Here is a 24,082-nt window from a genome sequence, read left to right on the forward strand (position 1 = left end):
AAGATTGAGGAGATTAGAAGGCTTAACGCGTGGCTCAAATCTTGGTGCAGGGTAGAAGGGTATAGGTTTATGGGGCATTGGGACTCCTTTTGGAACAGATGGGACCTGTTCCGCCGTGACGGGTTACATCTGAACCGAGGGGCACCAATGTATTGGGGAGGCGTATGTGTAGGCTAGTCGAGGATTGTTTAAACTAGGGAATGGGGGCAGGGAGTTTAGGACAGGCCAGATTTAGATCTATACATGGAAGAACAAACAATGGTGTAGAAATAAAAATACATAGTAATGTAAATTTTAAGCAAACACGTAAAGATAGAAGGATTAACACATTAAAAATAGCTTGCCTTAATGCTAGAAGTATCAAAAATAAGGTAAGTGAGTTGGAGTTGTATGTAGCAGAGCACAATTATGATATTATAGCAATAACGGAAACCTGGCTAAATAACAAAGATGGGGATGAGTGTAACATAGAGGGATACACATTTTTTAGGAAGGATAGACAGAACAGAAAAGGAGGTGGGGTTGCTGTTTATGCCAAACAGGAATTAAATGTAAGTCATCTTCAGTTGGATGATGAGCCCCATCTTAGTGAGGACATGTGGCTTGCCTGGAAAATATTAGGGAAAAGGTCTCATTTTAGGAGTGTGTTATAGACCACCCAATTCAGACAGTAATTTCAACACACATCTTTTAGTAATATCAAAAGGCAAGTTTACAGGGGATATTATAGTCATGGGGACTTTAATTATCCAAATATTAACTGGGATAACCTTACAGATGGAGGAGCACAAGAGCAGGAGTTTTAGAAGTAATCAGCACTGTTTTTAACACAGCATGTTAAAGCACCAACAAGGGGTGAAGCCTATCTGGATTTAGTATTCTGTAATAATCAGGATAGAATTGAGGGTGTAGAGGTGATTGAACCACTAGGGTCAAGTGACCATAATGTAATACAATTCTCAGTATTTTGTAAGAGTACAGATGCAAAGACTAAAATTGTTAAGTTGAACTTTAGTAGGGCTAATTTTGAGCAGATGCGACAAAGTCTAAGTAGGATAGACTGGGATAAGCTTTTAAATGTGGAGACAGTCGAGGAGCAGTGGAACAGGTTTAAAATGTTTTACATGTAATGCAGGACAGATACATACCTAAATTTGGAAGTAATAGGAAACTAAAAAACTCCACGATGGATTAATAAAGATTTAAAAAGAAGTTGCAAAGGAAAAACTGCTGTATAAGGCATATAAGACTAATGACTGCAAAGAGAACCGTAGCGTATGAGAACATGAGGGCAACCATTAAGAAGGATATCAGAGAGGCTAAAAGACAGTTGGAGAGGAATATAGCAGATAAGGCAAAGAAGACCCCAAGAGATTCTTTCAGTATTTTAGTAGTAAAAGAACAGTTAAGGAGGAGGTCAAGTTCATCAGGAATAGTAAAGGGAATTAAAAGATACAGACAATGAAATAGCAGATGCCCTAAACTTACATTTTTCTGAGGTGTTTACAAGTGAGCAAGTGGATAACCTGCCAGAGGTAAACAACTACTAAGGAGGTACTGAGGGATTTGGAAATTGTAGAGGGAGAAGTGCTGCTCAGATTAAATAAGATGAAATCAAACAAATCACCAGGCCCAGATAATATTTATCCTCGTGTTCTTAAGGAGGCTAGTGAGTACATATATAAACCCTTGACACATTTTTAGGAAGTCACTGTGCACTGGAGAGATTCCAAAGGACTGGAAAATGGCAAATATCATCCCATTATATAAAAAGGGTGACAGGGCAGATCCAAGCAACTATAGGCCAGTAAGCTTAACAAGCATCACAGGAAAATTAATGGAAGGAATTATTAAGGATAAGATTGAGCAACACATGACAAGGACAGGAGTTATTCTGAACAGTCAGCATGGGTTCAGAAGAGGGAGGTCGTGTTTTACTAACATGTTGGAATTCTATGAGGAGGCAACAAAAGGATACGATCAAAGTGGAGCTTATGATATTATTTATCTGGACTTTCAGAAAGCATTTGATAAGGTGCCACATGAGAGGTTGGGCATCAAGTTAAAAGAAGTGGGAATTCAGGGTGATGTTTTTAGATGGGTGCAGAATTGGCTCAGACACAGGAAGCAGAGGGTGATGGTCATCAGAACTGGCGATGTTAAGAGTGGTGTTCCACAGGGGTCAGTGCTAGGGCCGCTGCTATTTTTAATATATATAAATGATTTAGATAGGAATATAAGTAACAAGCTGGTTAAGTTTGCAGATGATACCAAGATAGGTGGATTAGCAGATAATTTGGAATCCGTTATATCATTACAGAAGGACTTGGATAGCATACAGGCTTGGGCAGATTTGTGGCAGATGAAATTTAATGTCAGTAAATGTAAAGTATTACACATAGGAAGTAAAAATATTAGGTTTGAATACACAATGGGCGGTCAGAAAATCGAGAGTACACCTTATGAGAAGGATTTAGGAGTCATAGTGGACTCTAAGCTATCAACTTCCAAACAGTGTTCAGAAGCCATTAAGAAGGCTAACAGAATGTTAGGTTATATAGCACGATCTGTGGAGTACAAGTCCAAGGAGGTTATGCTCAACCTTTATAATGCACTGGTGAGGCCTCATCTTGAGTACTGTGTGCAGTTTTGGTCTCCAGGCTACAAAAAGGACATAACAGCACTAGAAAAGGTCCTGAGAAGAGCGACTAGGTTGATTTCAGGACTACAGGGGTTGAATTATGAGGAAAGATTAAAAGAGCTGAGCCTATACAGTTTAAACAAAAGAAGATTAAGGGGTGACATGATTGAAGTGTTTAAAATTATGAAGGGAATTAGTACAATGGATCGAGACTGTGTATTTTAAAACGAGCTCATCAAGAACACGGGGACACAGGTGGAAACTTGTTAAGGGTAAATTTCACGCAAACATTAGGAAGTTTTTCTTTACACAAAGAACGATAGACACTTGGAATAAGTTACCAAGTAGTGTGGTAGACAGTAAGACGTTAGGGACTTTCAAAACTCGACTTGATGTTTTCTTGGAGGAAACAAGTGGATAGGACTGGCGAGCTTTGTTGGGCTGAATGGCCTGTTCTCGTCTAGTGTGTTCTAATGTTCTAAATTGTGATGTATATTGATGCAAGTCAGCTTAAGTAAATGCATTAGCCAACTATGCAATATTAGTAATACATGCTATATCCCAAGTAGGCATCCAAGAGAGCATGACCATCCTGACTACAGTACTGTTTGAATCTTCTACACTCCCATATGATAGCATGACAAAATCAGATGTTACCATTTTCAATGTAAAAATATTGCCAGAATAAGAGAACAAAACAGAAAGCCTTAGTTGCCAACAACAGCAAGAAGAACTTATACAAAAGTTTAAAACATCTTAACTTTTCCTGTTTGCCAGAAAGTTCCATAGGCAAAGTGGTGGTTCTGTGGCTAAAGATCTGCACTGGCATCTGGAAGATTGTCGGTTCAAATCCTGTTATTGACAGAAGGGATCCTACTCTGCTGGGCCCTTGAGCAATGTCCTCCAAGGTCACTGTACAATGGCTGACCCTACACTCTGACCCCCAAAGGTCATGAGAAAACACAATTTACCCTCGTGGATTAATAAAGTATATCAAATCAAAAAATCTCTAATCAAAATCAAAATGATCAATTTCAGTAAATTCTGATATGTTAAAACCACACAAAATGTCCCAATAATGCACATAATTGCAAGCCTGAAATAAGGCCATGAACGCAAAATGTCTCACAAATGGTAGTACTTCTGTCAAAGTACTGTCTACCCTTTTACTCTTGTGTCTCTCTGTCTTTTGCAAACTTTCACTCCACTCAGATTCAGAAACCTTGAAGCAGAATCCTTGAGAACTTTTAAGAAAAATCAGCATGAGATATTGGGACAGCTTAGCTGTTAGCTAAACAAAGGGACTTGATGGACTGAATATTCAGGATAAAGTTACAGTAGCCCATAGTGTCCTCTTATTTGTAAGTGCTTCACAGCCCTTAAAGGGCTAGGACTCCAAGATGGCACCCAAATAACTGTGAAAAGCTGACTCCAGGATGCTGGCCTTAGCAACAACATCTAAAAATCTAAATAAAGGGTCATTTTATTTTATGGTGGATGGCTCTAATATGACCAGCATCCTGCTGTCAACTTTTCACTGCTGCAAATGAAACTGGCATTTGGCATGCATTTATTTAAGTAAGAAGCCAACTGAAGACCATTGTTTCTCAAATTATACACTTTGACCTGCATATCCTCTTCTGCATTTGTACATTTGGGCTGTCTGCTTCTTTTTATATCTGAGTTAGAGCCATTTTACACTCTCAAGACAATAGTGGACACCTTTGTATGAAATCTTGCGTTTTTTGGCAATCTGCCACTTGGAATAACTTCAGTTTTATAAGAAAACATTAGACTGATGTGTTTCTTGAGAAAGCTGTTTCATTTCTGAACCCAGAACTTTAGGAATACCAGTACCTTGCAACTCAAGGAAAGACAATTTACTTCCTTTATTGATCAAAATAACATGTCTCATCTCTGCTAACATGATTACAAAGGTTCCTCTAATAACCAACATGATCAGTTATGGATAAGCTAAGAGTGTTGACCATTAGGCCCAGGAATAATGTCCACTGAAAATGGAGCTTTGAAGCCATATGTGAATAATTTCTACTATATAATAAAGCACTAAGGTCTTTGTGTCCAGTCCTTCACAGCAACCTGATTGGTCAGTTTGGCTTTGGTGTGAGATCTATGAGGAGGAGGAAGAAAGGTGCACACTGAGAGAGTTGTCTTCAAAGATGACAATTAGGCAGGACAGGAGGTGAGAAAGGCACCTCAAAAATAAAGACAGAGTCTGAGAAGCACTCTTGAGAGGGAGCACCGGTGAAGAGACATTTCGCACACAAGCAGATACAGAGGAAAGGCACTGAAGGTAAATGTAGGGCAAGTATATTTTAATTACTTTATTACCTGTCATTGACAAGTACCATGGCAAATAAATGATAAATCTGTTATTTCAAACATATACATATACTGATATGAATAATTTAGAAAGTCCAATAATGTAACACCATACATTTTAACTATGAGAGACCATTTACTGGAGCTAGACAAACCCCTCATGAACATGTGGCAGAGACCACAAGTCCAGGCAGCAAGCAGGATCTGTGAAGGAGATGACATCACTCCATTATTCATTCATGTTGACCCAAAATCCTTCATCATGGCATCAGAGGATGGCATTGTGTTGCTTGTTGGTATGACATGTAAGTAAGAAGTTCATTTTAATGTGTACACATGACAATAGCTAATACTACATTACATGTTGAAGGCAGAAATGTTCAATCAATATTTTAATATCCTGCCTTCCCTGAGTGGTGGAACCTGATCACTGAAGTACCTTTAGGAACTGTGTTAACATTTCCTCCTTTTTTTTGCTCATCTCCTCTTCAGCCAGTGCCTTCTTCTGCAGGTAAAGAAGCCGCTCTTCCTCAGTCATGCTGCTCAGCTTGGCTGACTTCTTCTGGGATTTCTTTGGCATGGTGCCAGGAAGATACGAGAACGCCTAGAAAAGAAAAGTTGGAGACTTATCCTTGAAAACAGTTCCAAAAAACTCCACTTAATCTGTGTGACTGGGATTTTCTTTAAAATACATTACAGCATAGTTCTATTGCTCTTTAAATAGTTCATATTAAATTTATTTCTCAAATACGGTTATAAAATGTGAGACTCAATTCATAGGTGCTGAAAGTCCTTATGAAATTTCAGAGTAGACTTCCAAACATTACCAGGACTTAAACAAACCCTGGAGAGGATGCAAGGGCATTGCTGGGCACAGATCTACTGTATATTTACCGATGCCAGGGTAATTCTGAGTTGCTGTTTAACATAGTATGTGTGTTTTTGAGACCCATAGATGTCTCATGCAAACACATGAGCTGGAAGACAGCAGTTCTAACCACTGAATCCCTTTTAATCTATCATCCAGCTATTTCTGAGGCTGATTAATTTACTTTAAGGATATGAGGACAGTAGCCTATGCCAGCACCATAGAGAGCAAGGTCGGAGCCAGCTCTGGGAGAACATCCAGTCCATCACAAGGTACAGTCACATACACACCCACACTTTCCCAAGTAAAACCACTTTAAAATCACTAATTCACATAACACAATGTGGGAGGGTAATTTTAGCTTCCTGAAAGAAAAAAAGCCCTACACAAAATTGAGGAGAACTTGCAATCTCTACATTTACTTTGAAAACAGTAATACAAACCCAGTCTCCTGGAAGGGCGTTAACCACTGCACCATCATATTTGTTGTCTTTTTTCCCCAAAAGTAGTCATGAACACAATGGATTCCCAAATAAAATCAACACAGATGGTGCCTGACCAGGGATTCAAACTCTGGACTTCGGAGGTGCAAGGTAGCATTGAGAAATACAGAGTAACAAATCAAGCACAGACTTTAGGTGAATGTGGCATTTCCATCTAATTTAATCTGAAAGAGCACTGTATTGTAGTCAAAAAAGACTACAGTTATGAAGTATACATTGAAGTGTTGGCCTTTCTGTAACAAACACAGGCAAGAATGACACTGCTGTAATGTCAACTGCTCCAAATTTTAAAACGTTTAATCAGAGAAGAGAGAGGAATATACATGGTGCTTATTCAAATATGTCACCTCTCTCAGTACTGCTTAGGAACTTCATGAAAAAAATATTAAATCAACCACTCAGTGGACAAGGAGCAACAATGTATTTATGTCATGTTATGCTGCCAAACAGAAGAGATGTCAATCTGAATATTTTTTGTTCTCACAAAGTATTTAAGAATAAAATTCCACCCTGCGATAATACGGTCCAATATGTGAATGGATAGCTATGTGAAACTGATATTCTTGTTGTGCATTCACATTGCGTGTTTTCCACACTTTTTTGTTTACTTAAAATTTGAATCTATTTTTTTATTCAGTTTGGTTCCCAGGTACTTTCTTCAGGAGCTATTCACAGTCTTAGTCTGGAATGTTTGCTACTTCCATAATGCCTGCAATGCATAGCTGTTTCCCAATCCAGCTTAGCTTTCAACCAATGTCACATATAGTAGCATATAGTAGGGAGACAAAATCTACCCAGGCAGCGCTGGACACAAAGCTGGAAAAACACTCAATGGAGCGCCTGCCCTGTACATGTCACAATAACACACACACCCACACTCCCTCACACCTTAGAACTTAGAATAAATGATTTTACTTAACATATGGAGGAAAAGAAAGAAAAAAGCAAACAAGCAGAATATACAAACTCTTACTTTATAGTAGATTCAAACCCAGGACTGCGGAGTTATGAAGCACAAGCCCTAAACATTTTACTGTCATATAACAGCTGAGCAATATAAGCTCTCAAGTCTTGAGTAGATTCCTGCTTACACAAGAAAGAGACATACCTGTATATAAGAATGATTAATATACAAATGAAACTTTAAATTAAAGAATCAGCAGTTCTTGTGCTCATTTTGAGACATTATCAAATTTACTAAATACAGTCGTAGTTCTGAAAAGGTAGTCACAGTTTCTAAATCTTTCATTGACAGTTACTATGTCTTAAATTATTTAACATATTAACACAATTCATACATTATTTAATACTATTTGTGACAGAGGCCAAGCAAAATGACACCTTTTCTTGACTAACTAAAAAGATTACAATATGCAAGCTTTCGAGGCAACTCGGGCCCCATCTTCAGGCAAGATGTAATCAAGATGATCAAGCAAGATAATTACTACTTGCTTGAAGAAGGGCCCGAGTTGCCTCGAAAGCTTGCATTTTGTAATCTTTTTAGTTAGCCAAGAAAAGGTGTCATTTTGCTTGGCTTTTCTCTACATTCATAATGGCTAACACAGTACAACACCCTAGTACTATTTGTGACAGACAAACACAGAGCCTTTTTCTCCAGATAATGCCCTCAATGATTTATGCTAAGTACAAGCTTACTGAATTTCATTTCTTCGTGTAAATTCATTTTGCCAATTGCCCATTGTTATTTCACTAAGATCAACACCAACATCATTTCTTTCAGTCTCATTAGTCAAAACCTTTTAACCCTAATCACTTTGATGTCATTTCTTTCAACATTAATTTTTTTCTATGTAGTTGAGATCACTTCTGTGACAAATATGGTTAATTGATGCCTGAAGTATATAACAAAATGATCTGCAAAAGAATCTTGTTAAATTGCAGCCTATTGCTATTAGCACTGCAAATCCATATTTCGGTTTAATACTCTAAACACAGGGCGGCACGGTGGTGCAGTGGTAGCGCTGCTGCCTCGCAGTAAGAAGACCTGGGTTCGCATCTCGGGTCCTCCCTGTGAGGAGTTTGCATGTTCTCCCCGTGTCTGCGCGAGTTTCCTCCCACAGTCCAAAGACATGCAGGTTAGGTGCATTGGCGATCCTAAATTGTCCCTAGTGTGTGTGTGTGTGTACCCTGTGGTGGGCTGGTGCCCTGCCTGGGGTTTGTTCCTACCTTGCGCCCTGTGTTGTGTGTGGGATTGGCTCCAGCAGACCACTGTGGCCCTGTGCTAGGATATGGATGAATGGATGGATGAATGGATGGACACTATACACATCGTACAGAATGGCAAACCTCTTCTGAACCTAGGTTGGAAGCATGCGCTGATATGAACCACCTGGATTGGAACCCGAGTGCAGCATCCTAAATTAAATTGATCTCTCTGTGTGCCTTCTTCTTCTCAAAAGAAAATCAGTGTGTGGCATAAGTTGCCTTACATTTGTGACAAATCAAAGCATAAAGTGCAATGCAAAAAACTCACTTAATGTGAGTGTCACTGCAGAGCAATGGTAGTGCTTCCGCCTCAGATCTCTGGCTTGTCAAGTTGTTGCCTCTGTGGTGTTTGAAGTCCTACCAGTACCTGCCTACAGAGCCTTTAAAAAGGATTCACTACTTATACATTTTCAAATGTTATTGTTATAAAAAGATTGACCAACTGAAAAAGACTCTTTAATGTCAAAGTAAAAGCCGTATAGATGCCACAGGGGCTGGACAGGCATCAGGGCCAGAAGAGGGGATGGTTCCTTACCCGGACGGGAGACTCCTAAAAGGCAAATGACCATCCCGGCCAGGGAGCAGAAAGGGATCAGGCCCAGAAGACATGGATTGACAGCCCACTGAAAACGAATAATACCGCTGTTTTTTTTTTCTCCACCAGCACTCTAGATGGAAGCAGCCCCTGATATCCGTGCCCAGTGGGTCACTGGGTGCCACAAAAGGGCACTGTAGGGAGACAACCTCCATGCTATAATGGACTTCCATATGACCCAGAAGTGCTTCCATCAGGCAATCGCCTTGGCACCCAAAATACTCCCGTGTCTAGTAAAAGAGACCACACTCCCTTACCCAGGCGAGTCGGGAGGAAGAGAGGCAACACTCGACTGGAGGAGGGCAGTGCAGTGGTAAGACTTGAAAGGAGAGAGATTTTGTGTTTAAGGAGAGAGAAACCTGTGTTTTGGTGCTTTTGTTACTGGTTTAAGGAAAAATCTGGTAAATAAACCAATTTTTATTTGAACCCGGGACCATGTTTGTGTGTTGGTGTTGAGGTTTGGGCTCACTGACACCTGGTTTCCATCACAGCCGATATCTACAAAGTGGTCTAAGTTAACTACAAATATATCAAGAAAGCTAAATTAAATCCACTGTGATACAATGTTACATAATAATAAAATATGAAAACTTCCAAGGGGTCTTTTTAACTTATATATATAGATACTTTATATTTTCTCTGATTCCCCCAAAAATGCATGCCTTAATTTAATTGGCATATGTCTGCTCCTGTGATGGAATGCTGTTCCATCTAGGATAGAAGAACGGATGGAAGAGGTACTTGATATTCCCTTCTTATGCACATTCTGCTGTATGTCAGCAATCCAGTAATTAATCAACTCTCATGCCACATTAGAGATCGGGCATCAAATTAAAAGAAGTGGAAGTTCTGAGTGTTGTTGTAGATAGATGTAAAATTGGCTCAGACACAGGAAGCAGAGGGCTACGGTGTGAGGAACCCTAATCAGAATTGGCTGATGTTGAGAGTGGTGTTCCACAGGGGGCAGTGCAAGGGCCGCTGTTATTTTTAAAATATGTAAATGATTTGGATAGGAATATAAGTAACAAGCTGATCAAGTTTGCAAATGATACCAAGCTAGGTGGATTGGCAGATAATCTGGAATCCGTTGAATCATTACAGAGGGACTTGGCCAGCATACTGTATAGGCTTGGGTAGATTTGTGGGAGATGAAATTTAATGTAAATAAATTTAAAGTATTACATGTATTAACTAAAAATGGTAGGTTTGAATACACAGTGGAAGGTCTGAAAATCGAAAATACCCCTTATGAGAAGGATTTAGGAACCACAGTGTACTCAGCGCTATCAACTGCCATTAAGAAGGCTAACAAAATGTCAGGTTATATAGGGCCTGATGTGTAGAGTACAAGGCCAAGGAGGTTATGGTTAAGCTTTATAACACATTGTACTGTGTGCAGTTTTGGTTTCCAGGCTACAAAAAAGGACATAGCAGAGCTAGAAAGAGTCCAGAGAAGAGTGACTTGGCTGATTCCAGAGCTACAAGGGACAAATTATGAAGAAAGATTAAAAGAGCTGAGCCTTTTCAGTTAAAACAAACAGAGATTGAAGTGTTTAAAATTATGAAGGGAATTAGTCCAGTGGATCGAGACTTGTATTTTAAAATGAGTTCAACAAGAACACGGGGACACATTTGGAAACTTGTTAAGGGTAAATTTAGTTCAAACATTTGGAAGTTTTTCTTTACACAGAGAACCACAGACACATGGACTAAGTTACCAAATAGTGTGATAAACAGTAGGACTTCAGGGACTTGGTGTTATTTTAAAAGAATTAAGTGGATAGGAACAGCAAGCTTTGTTGGTCTGAATGGCCTGTTCTCATCTAGATTTTTTGAATGTTCTAAACTTAATTTTAACATTACTTAACATTTACTGTACAAACCCACTTAATCCAATGCAGGTATGAGGAGGCCCAAAGCTTGTGCCAGTAGCATTGAATAAAAAAGAGGAATCAACCCTGGATGGTGTGCTAGCCCATCACACAGCCAATTCATTGATACAATCATAATTTTAATCCACTTTGTGTAATTCAGATATAATTTATAACATTAAAACACACCTGTAGATATACTCTTGCATAGCTCAGCATTGTGGATTGCAGTGTGGTTAACACTGCTACATCATTGTTTCAAAACCTTGTACTCAAGCTTACACATACATGCCAAAGTGTCTGAGTACTGAGTGGGTGTGTTTAGGCATCATGAAAAGAACTTGTGCTTAACACTGCTGAGATAATGCTACAATGAAGTTAACAGGTTAAGAAAATGGATGGATGAAAACTGCATGATATGTGTTTTTTATTTTAATTTTGGAAAAAATCTTTATTTACAATTATATTAATAAACCAGCTGCAACATATAACATGGAGAAAATCTAAGGCTTTTCATTAAATGGTTTACCAATGGGAATTGAAAGGATCATCATCTACAATAGAACTTAAAACATCACATATTCCCGATACTTATTCTGACTCTCTCAATTTGATTCAAGACCTAAATTATGCAAATTACACTCTCCGTCTCCATTAACTTTAACAATTAATGAAGTTTCAGTGGTTAAGGTTCACATTGCATTATGCGCTGTTTTTAAAAGGGCTGTTTGGAGTTGTTACAGGAAAAATATGAAAGCTAAACTTTGTTTTTCGAGAGGGGGCTTTCAAAAAATAAAAATTACTTCAGAGAGAATGATTCATACTCTTGTTTTGTTGTCGAGATAGATAGATAGATAGATTATTCACGTTTCCGAACTATGCCCCTTCTTTTAAAGTTGGCCATAATTCCCCGCTTATTATAATTATTAAACACTGAAGCTATTTACACCACTTAATCAAAATATTGCAAACTGATAAATATAATTTGCATCTTAACTGCATACACTATTAGATATTTTTGCGCTAGAATTATAGGGAAAATGTCTCAAGATTATTTAAATATTATACCAAAAGCAAAATCTCGTTTACTTTTTTTTCAGAATAGGTCCTGCTTTCCTTAAGCTTTAACTAAACATTTGAGGATTTAAACTTGAACTAACAATTGAAACTATCAGTTTATACAAACGAGGCAATGAAAGTCTATGTCTAATTTCCTTTACTGTATTTTCCCAATCCTTCTTAGAACTGTAACTAATCGCAACTCTTACCTTTATAGTACAGACTCCACGCTCCGAGAAAACCCAAGGCAGCCGACGAAGTGTAAACAGTCACTTAGCAACGCGGTTCGGCCCTGTCTCGATGACGTCACTCGCGCGCCGACAACTTTGCCGTCCCCTTCCAGCTGTTTATTTTGCGATGTCAAACTGAACTTTGCTTAGTTAATACAAGTCAACAGATATCTAAACTACGAAAATTTGGTGGTTGATTCTCAAAAGTTTACTTAAAAAATAGTTGTTCAACTTTTGCCCTGTTTTCCACAGTGTTTTTGGGTATTTTGATAACCTTGAATGAGATTTCGAATTCGATGTAATGCGGCGTTGGAGTCGAAAGCTATTAGGGAAACTATAAGACTAATACAGAAATGGTGAAGTGACACTTCATCAGGTTGTTGTGTTCAACTTTCCTTAATAGATCGGATGCATCTGATTTTTTTATCACATCGTATAGACGTTTAACTGAAACTGTAGTGTATGGCGCGGCAATAGCATACACTACCAGAAATAGAGGTGTACCGTTTAAGTATGAGAATTACGGTAAAGCGAAATAGTGACGCGAGTATGAGCATTTGGGGATTTGGAAAATAAGGAGACTAGGGAGGCATGTCTTTTCCTATTTTTTTTATTAATACAGTTATATTTTGTTCTTGCTTATGAAGTATATTGGCTCATTGAAAATCGTATCCCTGCGTTCACGCAAAAGCAAAGTTAACGAGGTGGATGTGCCCCAGTTGCTTAATTTTTGGAGTTTAAAGTACTAGACTGACCGACCCCAACCACAAATACTAACCTTAAAGTTAGTGGAGGTGGAGCATAGTTGCCTATAGGTCCCTAATGTTAATGTCTCCTTTGGGTTTCTAATGTTAAAAACGAAAATCCGATTTGAGTCACGATAATAGAAAAGGGTACTAGCCGTTCGTGCCGTCCTTTTAGTAGTCAAGTACTGAACCATTTATCTGGCTGGGATAAAGGGAGGATTCATACCCAGCCAGGAGGCCATAATGGAAGGATTGGCAAACGGGCTCACAGGAAGCAGTTCATTTCTCCATATGGCAGGTGGCAGTGTTCCCCAGAGCTAAACCCAATCAGGACACCCAAAGAGTGCCGTGCGAGTTGGAGTCCAGAGATGCAGCCCTGTCGGGGTCTTTGGAGGAGGAGGACTGACTTGGTTTTCATATGACCCAGATGTGCTTCAGAGGACTTGGACAGGAGACCAGAAGCAGTTCCCGGGTCTAATTTAAAGGAAAGTCCACTGCCTCACTTAAGTTTAGTCAGAGTTGTGAAGCAGTAGGATATGCTCTTGAAGAAGTGGAAAAGGAAGAAGTAGTAAGAAGGAAAACTGTGGATAGAGTATTTTGCTGGTGTTATGTAGAAAAGGTGTCTTTGTCAAATAAAAATTGTTTATTTGAACCTGGAATTGTGTGAGATATTGCTGTGACAGTGGGGCTTAGGGATCAGTGGTGCCACCTAGTTGTTACAATTATAACTGTGGCAGGCCAGTCCTCCCCCAGCAGTGCCCTACCACACTACACAAATAGCATGATTTGTGATATAATCGCTAATCTTCCAGACAGAAAAAAGGGGTCAGAATGTAATTTTAAGTTAAATGCCTTCATGAACAAATGAAAGGAATGAGCTCGGGATATGTTATGGAGGTGGAAAAAAGAAAGTTTCTTATTGCAATTTATGTGGATAGAATAAGAAAGAAGATTCCAAAATATTTCTGGTGCTTTGTCAAGGGAACATGTGCAGTGCCAAGCTTGTAATCAGCAGTTCATCTCACCTCTGAAGTATTTCACTCACAGGCTTTCATGTATATGTGACATTAATATGTTTATGGAGTAATCTGGGATCCCATAGCCAGCAATTAAGTCACTTTCGTTTTTTACACTAAAAATTTCTTTAGTTCTTTGTCTGACAACCATTTAAAAATGCAAGGTTTCTAGTAATACTTTGTAGGATTCTCCACAGTTACACTCAACATGTTTAGATAGAACCAACTCTTACATGTTGGGCGACTTTGAATTGTAGTCTGGCAAAATCTTGTGTGAATTGGTTTATTTTCATTTCAAAATTTTTTAATGTGATTTGTGTGGGTAGAATAAGAAAGAGAAGAATCCAAAATGACACTCAGATGCTTAGCAGAAGAAGAATGCCTAGTGATACTACCATTAAGAGGGATTGAAAAAGGAGTTAATTTTCATATACTGAACTTTAGTGCCAATTAGCATGACTTTGGTTTTGTTGTAGTTTTAAGTTTAAAGTGTTTAAATTCCATCCAGGTGGGATTAGGCCATTGTGGGTTCTGTATACTGCTTCTTCCAGCTTGCTTCCCCTCATTTGGAGCATTTTGGTTAGTTCCCAATTTTTCAGTTTCCCATTAACTTGGTGGACTTCTGTACACTGCCATGCCCAAGCATTCACATTGCTTCTTCTGCTAAACTATGCCAGAGTTCCTTGAGATATTCTCACATTCACTCTGTTTCCAGGTCTTCTATACTTTGAAAATCAGTGGCAACTTTACGGTCACCTAATCTTTACACCATCTCTGAGTGCTCAGTAAGTTGTTCAACCTTCCCACAACTTACAAGCTGTCTAATTTATTCTCGCTCCATCTCTGTCATTTAACTGGCACCATAATCTCAGTTGAGCACAATGCCTTTACTATCAATCGCTTCTGTTTAACAAAACACAAATGCAAAGGATGCAGGAGCACCATCTTGTGTTTATATGGTAGTCACTCATTTACTGCACTGCCTTGGCACTAAAACTGATTCAGCCAAGTTCAGTTACCCTAGCTCAGAACATTTCATTCGCCGCTCTGTTTGCATCCAATAAACCCAACTAAACTACGGTTTAGTTGTAAGAATATGTACACTATAGTCAAATAACATGCCTGAATAAATACTACACGAGTCTCCACATTTGTAACGAACTGCTCCTTTTTAAAAATCATAATTAAACATATATATATATAGAGAGAGAGAGAGAGCTGGGATTGTTAAGAACTTCAGGAAGTACAAAACAGATACAACATTGCAAAGAGAAGGCGGAAGAATCTCAATTATCCGCACAAATGAGGAGGAGCCGTCTGCTCAGCTCTGCGATTTTACCACGGACTCGGCGCCTTCTGCAGCTGCCGCACATGCGTATATTCGCCTATTCTGCCGCGGTGCACTCTGGTCCCGAGGAGATGCACGACTTCTCAGATCATACGGCCCATTCACTGTAATAATCCGCAACACTTCTCTAGTTTTATCTGACATTTATAGTAGTCTTATTTAATTTCTTGCACGTATACTCACAGTATGTTACATGGTGTCCTGTGATTATAAACGCAGAAAGCAGATCATCGAGTTTGTCTGTGAATATAGTCCCTGCGGAAGGGTCCTATTTAAAGGGCGGTGCTGCGGCAGCCGGCCCTCTTTCTGCCTCCTGTTCCAAGATGGTGAGTAGTTTTGGTTGTGTTTAAGGATAGATGGTTATAGTTTATCTGCATTTGGGTAAACCTTTTTCAAGATAAGTTAGTGAGTACTTACGCAGGCATGTGCTGTCAAGTGGACGACAACCGGATAAAAATGTAGCTAAACAATGAGTGGCTTTTATGGAAGTTAGTAGTGGCCTCGTGCTCGACGCATGGAGGCGTACACTGTAGGCCCTGGGCTCCATTAGAATTGATGACTGTGAGCACACGGAATGGAAAGAGAATTGTCAATGCATCCTTTACGGCTGAGTTTTCAGTGCTTTGTCAAGGGAACATTTGCAGTGCCAAGTTTGCAAACGGCAGTTCATTCCCCTTCAAAATATTTCACTCGCAGGCTTTCGTGTATATATGACTTTAATTTGTTTACGAAGTAATCTGGGCTGCCATAACCGGCAATTAAGTAATTCTTCCTCCCCCCTTCTTTGTCTAATAACCGTTTAAAAATGCATGGTTTCAAATAATACTCTGTATGTTTATGTATAGTTACAATCGGGTATTTTAGGCGGTGCCAACGCATACCTACTGGGCGAGTTTGAATGACAGTCTGGTAAAATCTTGTGTGAATTGGTTTATTTTTATTATAGAGTGACTACTACATTAAGTATTTATTTAAACTTTTAAATTGATTTCCCGCTTTATATGTGTACTGTGTGAGAGACTGAACTAAAGGTAGTAAAGTTTTTGTCGTCATTGTTTGGACTTCTCAATAAGGTGTCAAGTTTAATTGACGTTGACGGCAGGTACAGTTGCACGCAGGGATTCAACACAGTAATGTCGATTTCTATCCTTCATTTTCACGTTTTTATTTGGCTATATTCACATTGTGTTCTCAGTGTTTTTAAGATTTGTGTACACTATAGTACCAAATGATACAGTAAACCATAACTTGAATGAATTAACAACCCTTGGTTAACTGCAACAATGATTTGAGATTAATCCGATGTAGATTTCAGTTTTACTTCTGACTGGTATTGGGATAAAAGGTTATAGTAATTTTAGTTTAATTTGGCAGTATCTGTGGGCAGTAATTGACACAATGGTTTATTTTCTGTTGTATGGTGTGATTTCAGATGAATTTAGTTGTAAATATTTAAGGGTATATTATCAAAATAAGCTATTGTTATTTCGAGTCTTCAATGCATGTTTGTTCTTTGTGCTATTTGTAAACAATCAAACCTAACAAGCATACATCTCAGTGGCATTGTGCGGTTCTGCTGCCTTCATAGGGTGGTTAGTTGTGTTGGGTTCCTGCTTTACGACCTGTTGTTTTTGTTCTAGACCAAAAAAAGAAGGAATAACGGGCGTGCCAAGAAGGGCCGTGGCCATGTCCAGCCCATTCGCTGCACCAATTGTGCTCGTTGTGTCCCGAAAGACAAAGCAATCAAGAAGTTTGTCATCAGAAACATCGTTGAGGCAGCTGCTGTCAGAGACATTTCTGAGGCCAGTGTGTTTGACTGTAAGTAATTCCCTGTTTACTTATTTCTGTAAATTCATGAAACATGAATCTGATAAGGTAATAAATCTTACATTTAGAGCCATTTCTCCTAGAGTGTGTGACTACCTGTGAACTTTGAAGTATTGAAACATTAATTTCATTTAGGTATTTCAGGTAGAACATTGTTACAATATGTTTTACAAGTATAGAAAGACGCTCTTTGCTTGTGTAAATTTTTCCACAGTTGGGGAATGGTGTGTTTAAAGCTGCTGCATTACGATTTGTTGATCACAGTTAATGTCGTCATCTTTGTCAGAGCAGTATCAGTTTATGTGACTGAAAATCACAGCCCAAGTCACATTTGACTGAGCCATCCACCTTTCTGTAAAGTTCTGCTTTCTGTTTTTTCTGACTGTCAAAAGTGCGCTGCTTGATGGAGTCCATGCTGTGTGAAGGATTAACTGCTACCGTGAGTTCAGCTGCAGTCATGGTCCTTTTTTCCATTCTGTCATGGTACATAAAACACAAGTCATCAGAGAGATGAGCATCTCATACATCTCATGTATCTATTGTACTTCCAGATGATGACTCATTGGTTGTCAGCTCATATATACACACACACACAACCTACGACTAAAGACAGACTCAGACCTGTGATTTTATTTGAGCAAGTTACACACTAGCTGGATCGAGTCGCTAGTCATTTATTACATGGCTGTATTCATGGTAGCACGCCACCTACTGCCTCCAACTCACTAAATTATGTAAACAAAGGCTTTAACTGAAAATCGCTGGAAAAGAGGCATAATGTTGTCGACACAACCTTAAGTGATCATGTTTTGGATCACATTGCTATGGTCCATGTCTCAGAGCCCTAGCCACTGTGTCGCTTTGCCGGAGTAGTAGTTTCATGCTAATACATTTTGACTAGATAAAAAAACACACGCAGCTCTCCTTATTTTCAGTTTTGTCCAGAGTACCTGGATTGAATCGTTCATGTCCACTAAACCCAAAAATAGCAGAATGATACAGCTGAATGAACTGTGCTTACAATTATCATTATTAGCAGCAGTCTGTCAAAATGTGTATAAGACATCTTTTTTCTTTTCCTTACCAAAACATTGAATTGGAGTCATTATATTGTCACAAGGAGTAATTTTTCTTTGTCCTCTTGATTTTTGTATTGTTTCTGCTGGATCGGTATAGTTTGTTCTTCCCTAGAAACTGAGTTGAAGTTACTACCATTCAGCTGCATATTAAAGTTCTGAAAGTTGTTTTTTTTTTTGTAATATTTTGATTAAGTTCAAATGGGAGCACTTGGCAGATCGTATTAGCTTACACAGTAAATGTTTACTGTACTGTTTTATCTTTGGAAGTTTTACTTTGTGATTTGTACACTTTCAATCGTGTTGACTGGGAAACAAAATGAAGAAAGTTCGGCAGCAGGTTGATGCACGGACTTGCGTCGGATTGTACTGCAGCTATCTTAGTGAAACAACATCATGTAGGTATCTTCCCATGTGTTCCTCATATAAACTTATTAGTGTTTAGTTTTGTGCGCAGGTTATGCGACACCTTGTTGTCATCCACTTCTTTGTGGATTTAAAGATGTTCCTGAATTGTGTGTATATTTTATCCATGCATGCATGAATAAGCTGCTTGCAGCTGGATCTAAGACCCTTATCTTTTGACACAGAATTTCATAGGTGAGTATAAGAGTAGTCATTTTTCACCAAGTTGTTCTCTACATTATATAGAGCTAGGCACAATGGTGTTTTCACTTTAATCTTCAACCATTTGATTAAGTCTAATGGATTTAAATGTGTATTCACTGATCTATTCAGCTGTGCATGAGAGTTAACAGCTAGACTACTGATTAGCTAATGAACCTTTAAAATCAAACAGCCCAAGTTTGGCCTGTTCAAAACATTTTGTAACTTGATCTAGACGAGTGCAACTGTTAAATACAGAGGATAGATTTAGTGCGTGCATTAAGGCTGTAGGCTGTTCCTAAAGTCAGAACACATTTGTTTTATATTGGTGCAAGTGAATATATTTCTTGTGAGTTGCATTTTACACAGTTGATGTTAGGCAACAACTACAACCTCTTCTGAAGTGTGTAAAGAAAATCAGGTTACTATTAATCCTAATTTGCTCACTGCAACAAAAAATGATTTTAAAGTAGCTTATGTGCTGTATGTTGTATTCTTGGAGTTTGCATCTAGGTAATGTCTGGTAATACACAGGCATACTGCATATAATGCATCTGCAAACTGCAGTATACAGAAAATAGCCTTTTGTGAAATACAGTTATACCTTGGAATTCGAACTTAATCCGTTCCAGAGCCCCGTTCGAGTTCCAGTACTATTTTTCCTTTTTAAAATAATCCGTTCCTGGGTCTTAAATTTTCAAAATGATTTTAACAGTATATACACTGGATTTTAAGGTAAAATATTAACAAATAATATTTGAATAAAAATTTAAATGAATAAAATGAAAAATATAAAAACCTGTATTTACCTTAAAAAGGAATGATGATGGCACATGTGGAAGCTGGAGGAGAGAGATTATTGCCTGGAAGGCTTTCCTGTTACTCTTATTTTGCTCACTACACTTTTTAGGGCCCATGGCGAATACACTAAGTTGTTATTATAGAAAAAAAAAGTAATGAAACAGGCACAAAAGCATTAAATTAGCCGCGAACATCACTCAAGGTGCTTTCACAACAGCTTCCGACAACGAACTGAACATCAAAACGTGTGGGTGGCACGAGCGCTAGGGAAATGTATGCGTAAACACACACGAACAACGTTCTGGGCATTCAGATTCCGGGGGCAATACTGTATGTGAAAGTGACCAAATAATATAAATACTTTTAAAAAGTGGAATCGGTCAGATGTAAGGTTTTATTGTTGCACACTACATCTAAGGAAATCCATAGTATCTTGTGAGACAGGAAAATTTTGATCTGCATTGTAAGTGTCCTGTATAGTTCTTTTTGAATCAAACTTTTCAAGTTTGAAGGGGTCTGAGACTGAGTTACTGAATAACCTGTCAGTGGTATCTACAGTAATCCCTCCTCGATCGCGGGGTTGCGTTCCAGGCCCCCCCAGCGATAGGTGAAAATCCGAGAAGTAGAAACCATATGTTTGTATGGTTATTTTTATATATTTTAAGCCCTTATAAACTCTCCCACACTGTTTATAAATATTTCCCGCAGAGTTATACAGCATAATCCCTTTGTATTCTCTTAGATATTAGGTAAGATTCATTGAAATTATGTATATAAACACACTGTTTATATACAGTAAAACCTAAATATTATTTTAAACATATCGAGTGTCTCCGATATCACATATGTTAACAGCCATTACGATAGACAGGCCACCAGCAATAAATACGTACAATGCAAGAAAAATAGTATACAGTAAATGTGTGTACAGTGACACTAAACGTACGTACATGTACTAAGTACTGTAAGTAGAAAATTAATTATGGTTACTCACCAACAATGACACGATGACTTGTCAGATAACAATGAGTTTAATTTTACTGCACAACAAAGGAGAGCGTTACAGCTCTTCCAAAGGAGCCTCTTCAGGCAAATGTGAAGCACTGCTGCTGTTCTTCTTCTGGCAGTCTTCAATCCAAATCCCTAAAGCAGATTCCATCCAGACTACCGCCTTATTACATCCACTTACAACTCGTTTTGCACCCTGGTTAAAAGGACACTGCAGCCGTAGATCTTACATTCCTTTCCTACTTTTTAAATAAAAAGAATCGTAGCCTTCAACAAATCCAAAACGTTTACCTTTTCGGCAATCGTTAACATCTTCCGTTTGCACTTGGGCACGGCCCCTGAAGCAGTAGCAGATCGTTTTGGAGCCATAATGAAGGGCTTGACTATGCACAAAGATAAACACAAAAGAGCACAACTCTTTACACAGCGAAACACGTTGATGCTGAATAAGCGAGACGAGACTTCCTGGTTAACACTGCGTGCTCTGATTGGTTAGCTTCTCAGTCAGGAGAACTTAACTGCGTGCTGTGATTGGTTAGCTTCTCAGTCATCCGCCAATAGCGTCCCTTGTATGAAATCAACTGGGCAAACCAACTGAGGAAGCATGTACAGGAAATAAAAAGACATTGTCTGCAGAACCCGCAAAGCAGCGAAAAATCCGCATTATATATTTAGTTATGCTTTAATATAAAATCCGCTATAGAGTGAAGCCGCGAAAGTCGAAGCGCGATATAGCGAGGGATTACTTTATTTTAAATTCTAAAAAATCAGCTACACATAATGTCTTAAGATCGTATTGTCTTTCAAGTTGCTGGAAGGCAGTTGGTAACTTCAAAAAGAATTGTCCATTACACTCTTGATGTTGTAGAGGAACTTAATGGGTGGTTGGTTCCTTCCTCATTAAATACCAAACTGAAATTTCCTGAATGTGGTATGGATAACATCGATATATCAATTTCTAAAAACATAGTGACCACAGAGTCGTCAGTTAATAGTATGTTTTTTAATGGACAATTCAACTGCTTTGGCAAGCAAGATTAGTGAGCTGGTTGCAAAATTTAGTGCAAGGGAACTGTAAACTACAGTTCTGAATAATTGTATGTCCTCATATTATATATATTGAAGAGAGTCAATTAAAGTATCCTACAACAGATTAAACAGCCAGTGAATGAACATTTGAACCTTGTAGCTGGGGCTTTGGAGTTGGTACACACAAACTCTGACTCCTCTGTTTGTATTTAGTGTGTTGATTGAAAGCCTAGAAGATACAAGGCATCTCTTCACTACCAGCATGATTCATCAGGCTACGTTTTTTACATCCTGACCCAAGTTTGAGTTTAAAGGCTGTAGTAATGCCATTGTGGCCCTTTTACATTATTAAAGAAGTTACATTGAGTATCATTAAATGAAAGACAAAATTTACAAAATTAAAGAGGCTATCTTTTCAAAAAAAAATGCTAGAAGAAAATAATAGTTGAATTGATTTAGTGTGTGAGAAAATGCAAATTGTAACAATGCATTAAAATTTCCATTTATCAGCAGGAGTGGGCAACTTAAGTCACGTGACTTGCCTAGAGTTGAACTTAAGACTTAATTTTAGTGACCTGTGCTTAATAATTTAAAAAAAAAAAGACCTTAGATTTAAGATAGATGACTTTCATAGTCTCATGTTATAGTGCCGCAGTTTTGTTTTAAATACATTGCTTTAACTTGCATTCCGTCAATATACTTCAATTTACATTCTGTCAATATATTGTAAGCACTCCTTGTCTAGTCATCTGGACTAGTTCGCACTTTAGAGGGTGACAGCAATAGAGGGATTATCACTTTTAAATATTTTCAGTTTACTGCAATGAATGGATTGGCTATCTGTAAGATATGAGAGTCAAAAATCACTGACATGACGACATCTTCAAACTTTGCTTGAATATTTATAAAGGAGTTATGCTTGCTTGAGGGTTGACCCCAAATAAGGTTATTGATGTGTCATTGTTCCTGTTAATGTACCACACTTGTCTCCTCAAGTGCATGCCAGCTTTGCTGATCTTGTTTCACGTTGCCCTCTCTAATCTTGACCCAAAGTGTGCTGTGTCGATTCTTAGCACTTGGTCGGCTAGACGAAACATGTTTTCTTTGAATTACCTCTTCCAACGTTGCTTGTTCCATTCATTAATGTACTCTTTTGATGGAAGGTTTTTCCAAAATATTTTCATTTAATTCTGGTGTTTTATTTATATCACTTGAAGAAAATTTCTTTTTTGCCTTTTCGTTATGTTTTCATATTACCTTTTTGTTGTAATAAAGCATATCTCAATATGTGTTACATATATGTATTCAGTGATCTACTTGTTTAAATTATCTTAACAGTTCAATGCTCCTTTGTTGCCATCATTACATTGTTATACATGTTTATTTTTTCTATGTTCATAGTGCGACTTCTAGTTGAATTGTTTTTCACACTAGTTGGCACCACCTCTTGATTCAATAAGGTAGCCTGGAACAAGATAATTCATTAGCAGTTGATAGCCTTTGCTACAGTTTTATTTACTCACTAGCAGAATCACGCTGGAGAAGTAGTGTTTAAAGAAGGCGAAAAAGAAAAGGAAAAATTTTAAAAATAACGTAACATGATTGTTAATGTAATTGTTTTGTCATTGATATGAGTGTTGTTCTCATATCTATCTATCTATCTATGTTGTTCTCATATCTATCTATATATATATACCTCTATCTATCTATATATATATACCTCTATCTATCTATCTATCTATCTGTATATATATATATATATATATATATATATAGCAAAATGTCGCAGCGATGTAATGTGTTAAAGAAGTTATGAAAAGAAAAGGAAACATTTTAAAAATAATGTAACATGATTGTCAAAGTAATTGTTTTGTGTATTTGGTGGCAGCGTAGCTGCATCAGAAAATGTACCACGACGCCTGACACGCCTCCTTTTACTGTTTTCTCACAGCTTTGATTGCTGCTGTCATATATATATATATACACACACACACACACATACATACATACATACATATATATATATATACACATACATATATCATATCACATATCTATATACATATCTACATACACAAATTATATATATATATATATATATGTACACATACATATATATATATATATATATATATATATATATATATATATATATATATATATATATATATAATCTAGATAGGGGGTGTGTGTGTGTATGTATATATATATATATATATATATATATACACACACACACACATATACTTGTGTGTATGTTTGTATGTGTCTATATGTGTGTGTATAGCT

The 24,082-nt window shown here is 37.9% G+C and overlaps 2 protein-coding genes across 2 annotated transcripts in view; one reads left to right on the forward strand and one right to left on the reverse strand.

Moving 5' to 3' along the window:
* The window catches only part of ccdc65 (coiled-coil domain containing 65), a 37,794-nt gene extending 25,410 nt beyond the window's left edge, over positions 1-12,384 (reverse strand). Inside the window, exons 1-2 of the mRNA XM_039747246.1 lie at positions 12,316-12,384; positions 5,424-5,588 (exon numbers count right to left, since the gene is read on the reverse strand). Coding sequence (XP_039603180.1) covers positions 5,424-5,564 — 141 coding nt within the window. The 5' untranslated portion in view covers positions 5,565-5,588; positions 12,316-12,384. The remainder of the gene's footprint in view (positions 1-5,423; positions 5,589-12,315) is intronic.
* A 3,287-nt stretch (positions 12,385-15,671) lies between these two features.
* rps26 (ribosomal protein S26) overlaps positions 15,672-24,082 on the forward strand; it is a 14,464-nt gene continuing 6,053 nt past the window's right edge. Inside the window, exons 1-2 of the mRNA XM_039747247.1 lie at positions 15,672-15,772; positions 17,087-17,264. Coding sequence (XP_039603181.1) covers positions 15,770-15,772; positions 17,087-17,264 — 181 coding nt within the window. The 5' untranslated portion in view covers positions 15,672-15,769. The remainder of the gene's footprint in view (positions 15,773-17,086; positions 17,265-24,082) is intronic.

The sequence above is a fragment of the Polypterus senegalus genome, chromosome 3 (assembly GCF_016835505.1).
Source record: "Polypterus senegalus isolate Bchr_013 chromosome 3, ASM1683550v1, whole genome shotgun sequence".
In the NCBI taxonomy this organism is placed as follows: Eukaryota; Metazoa; Chordata; class Cladistia; order Polypteriformes; family Polypteridae; genus Polypterus; species Polypterus senegalus.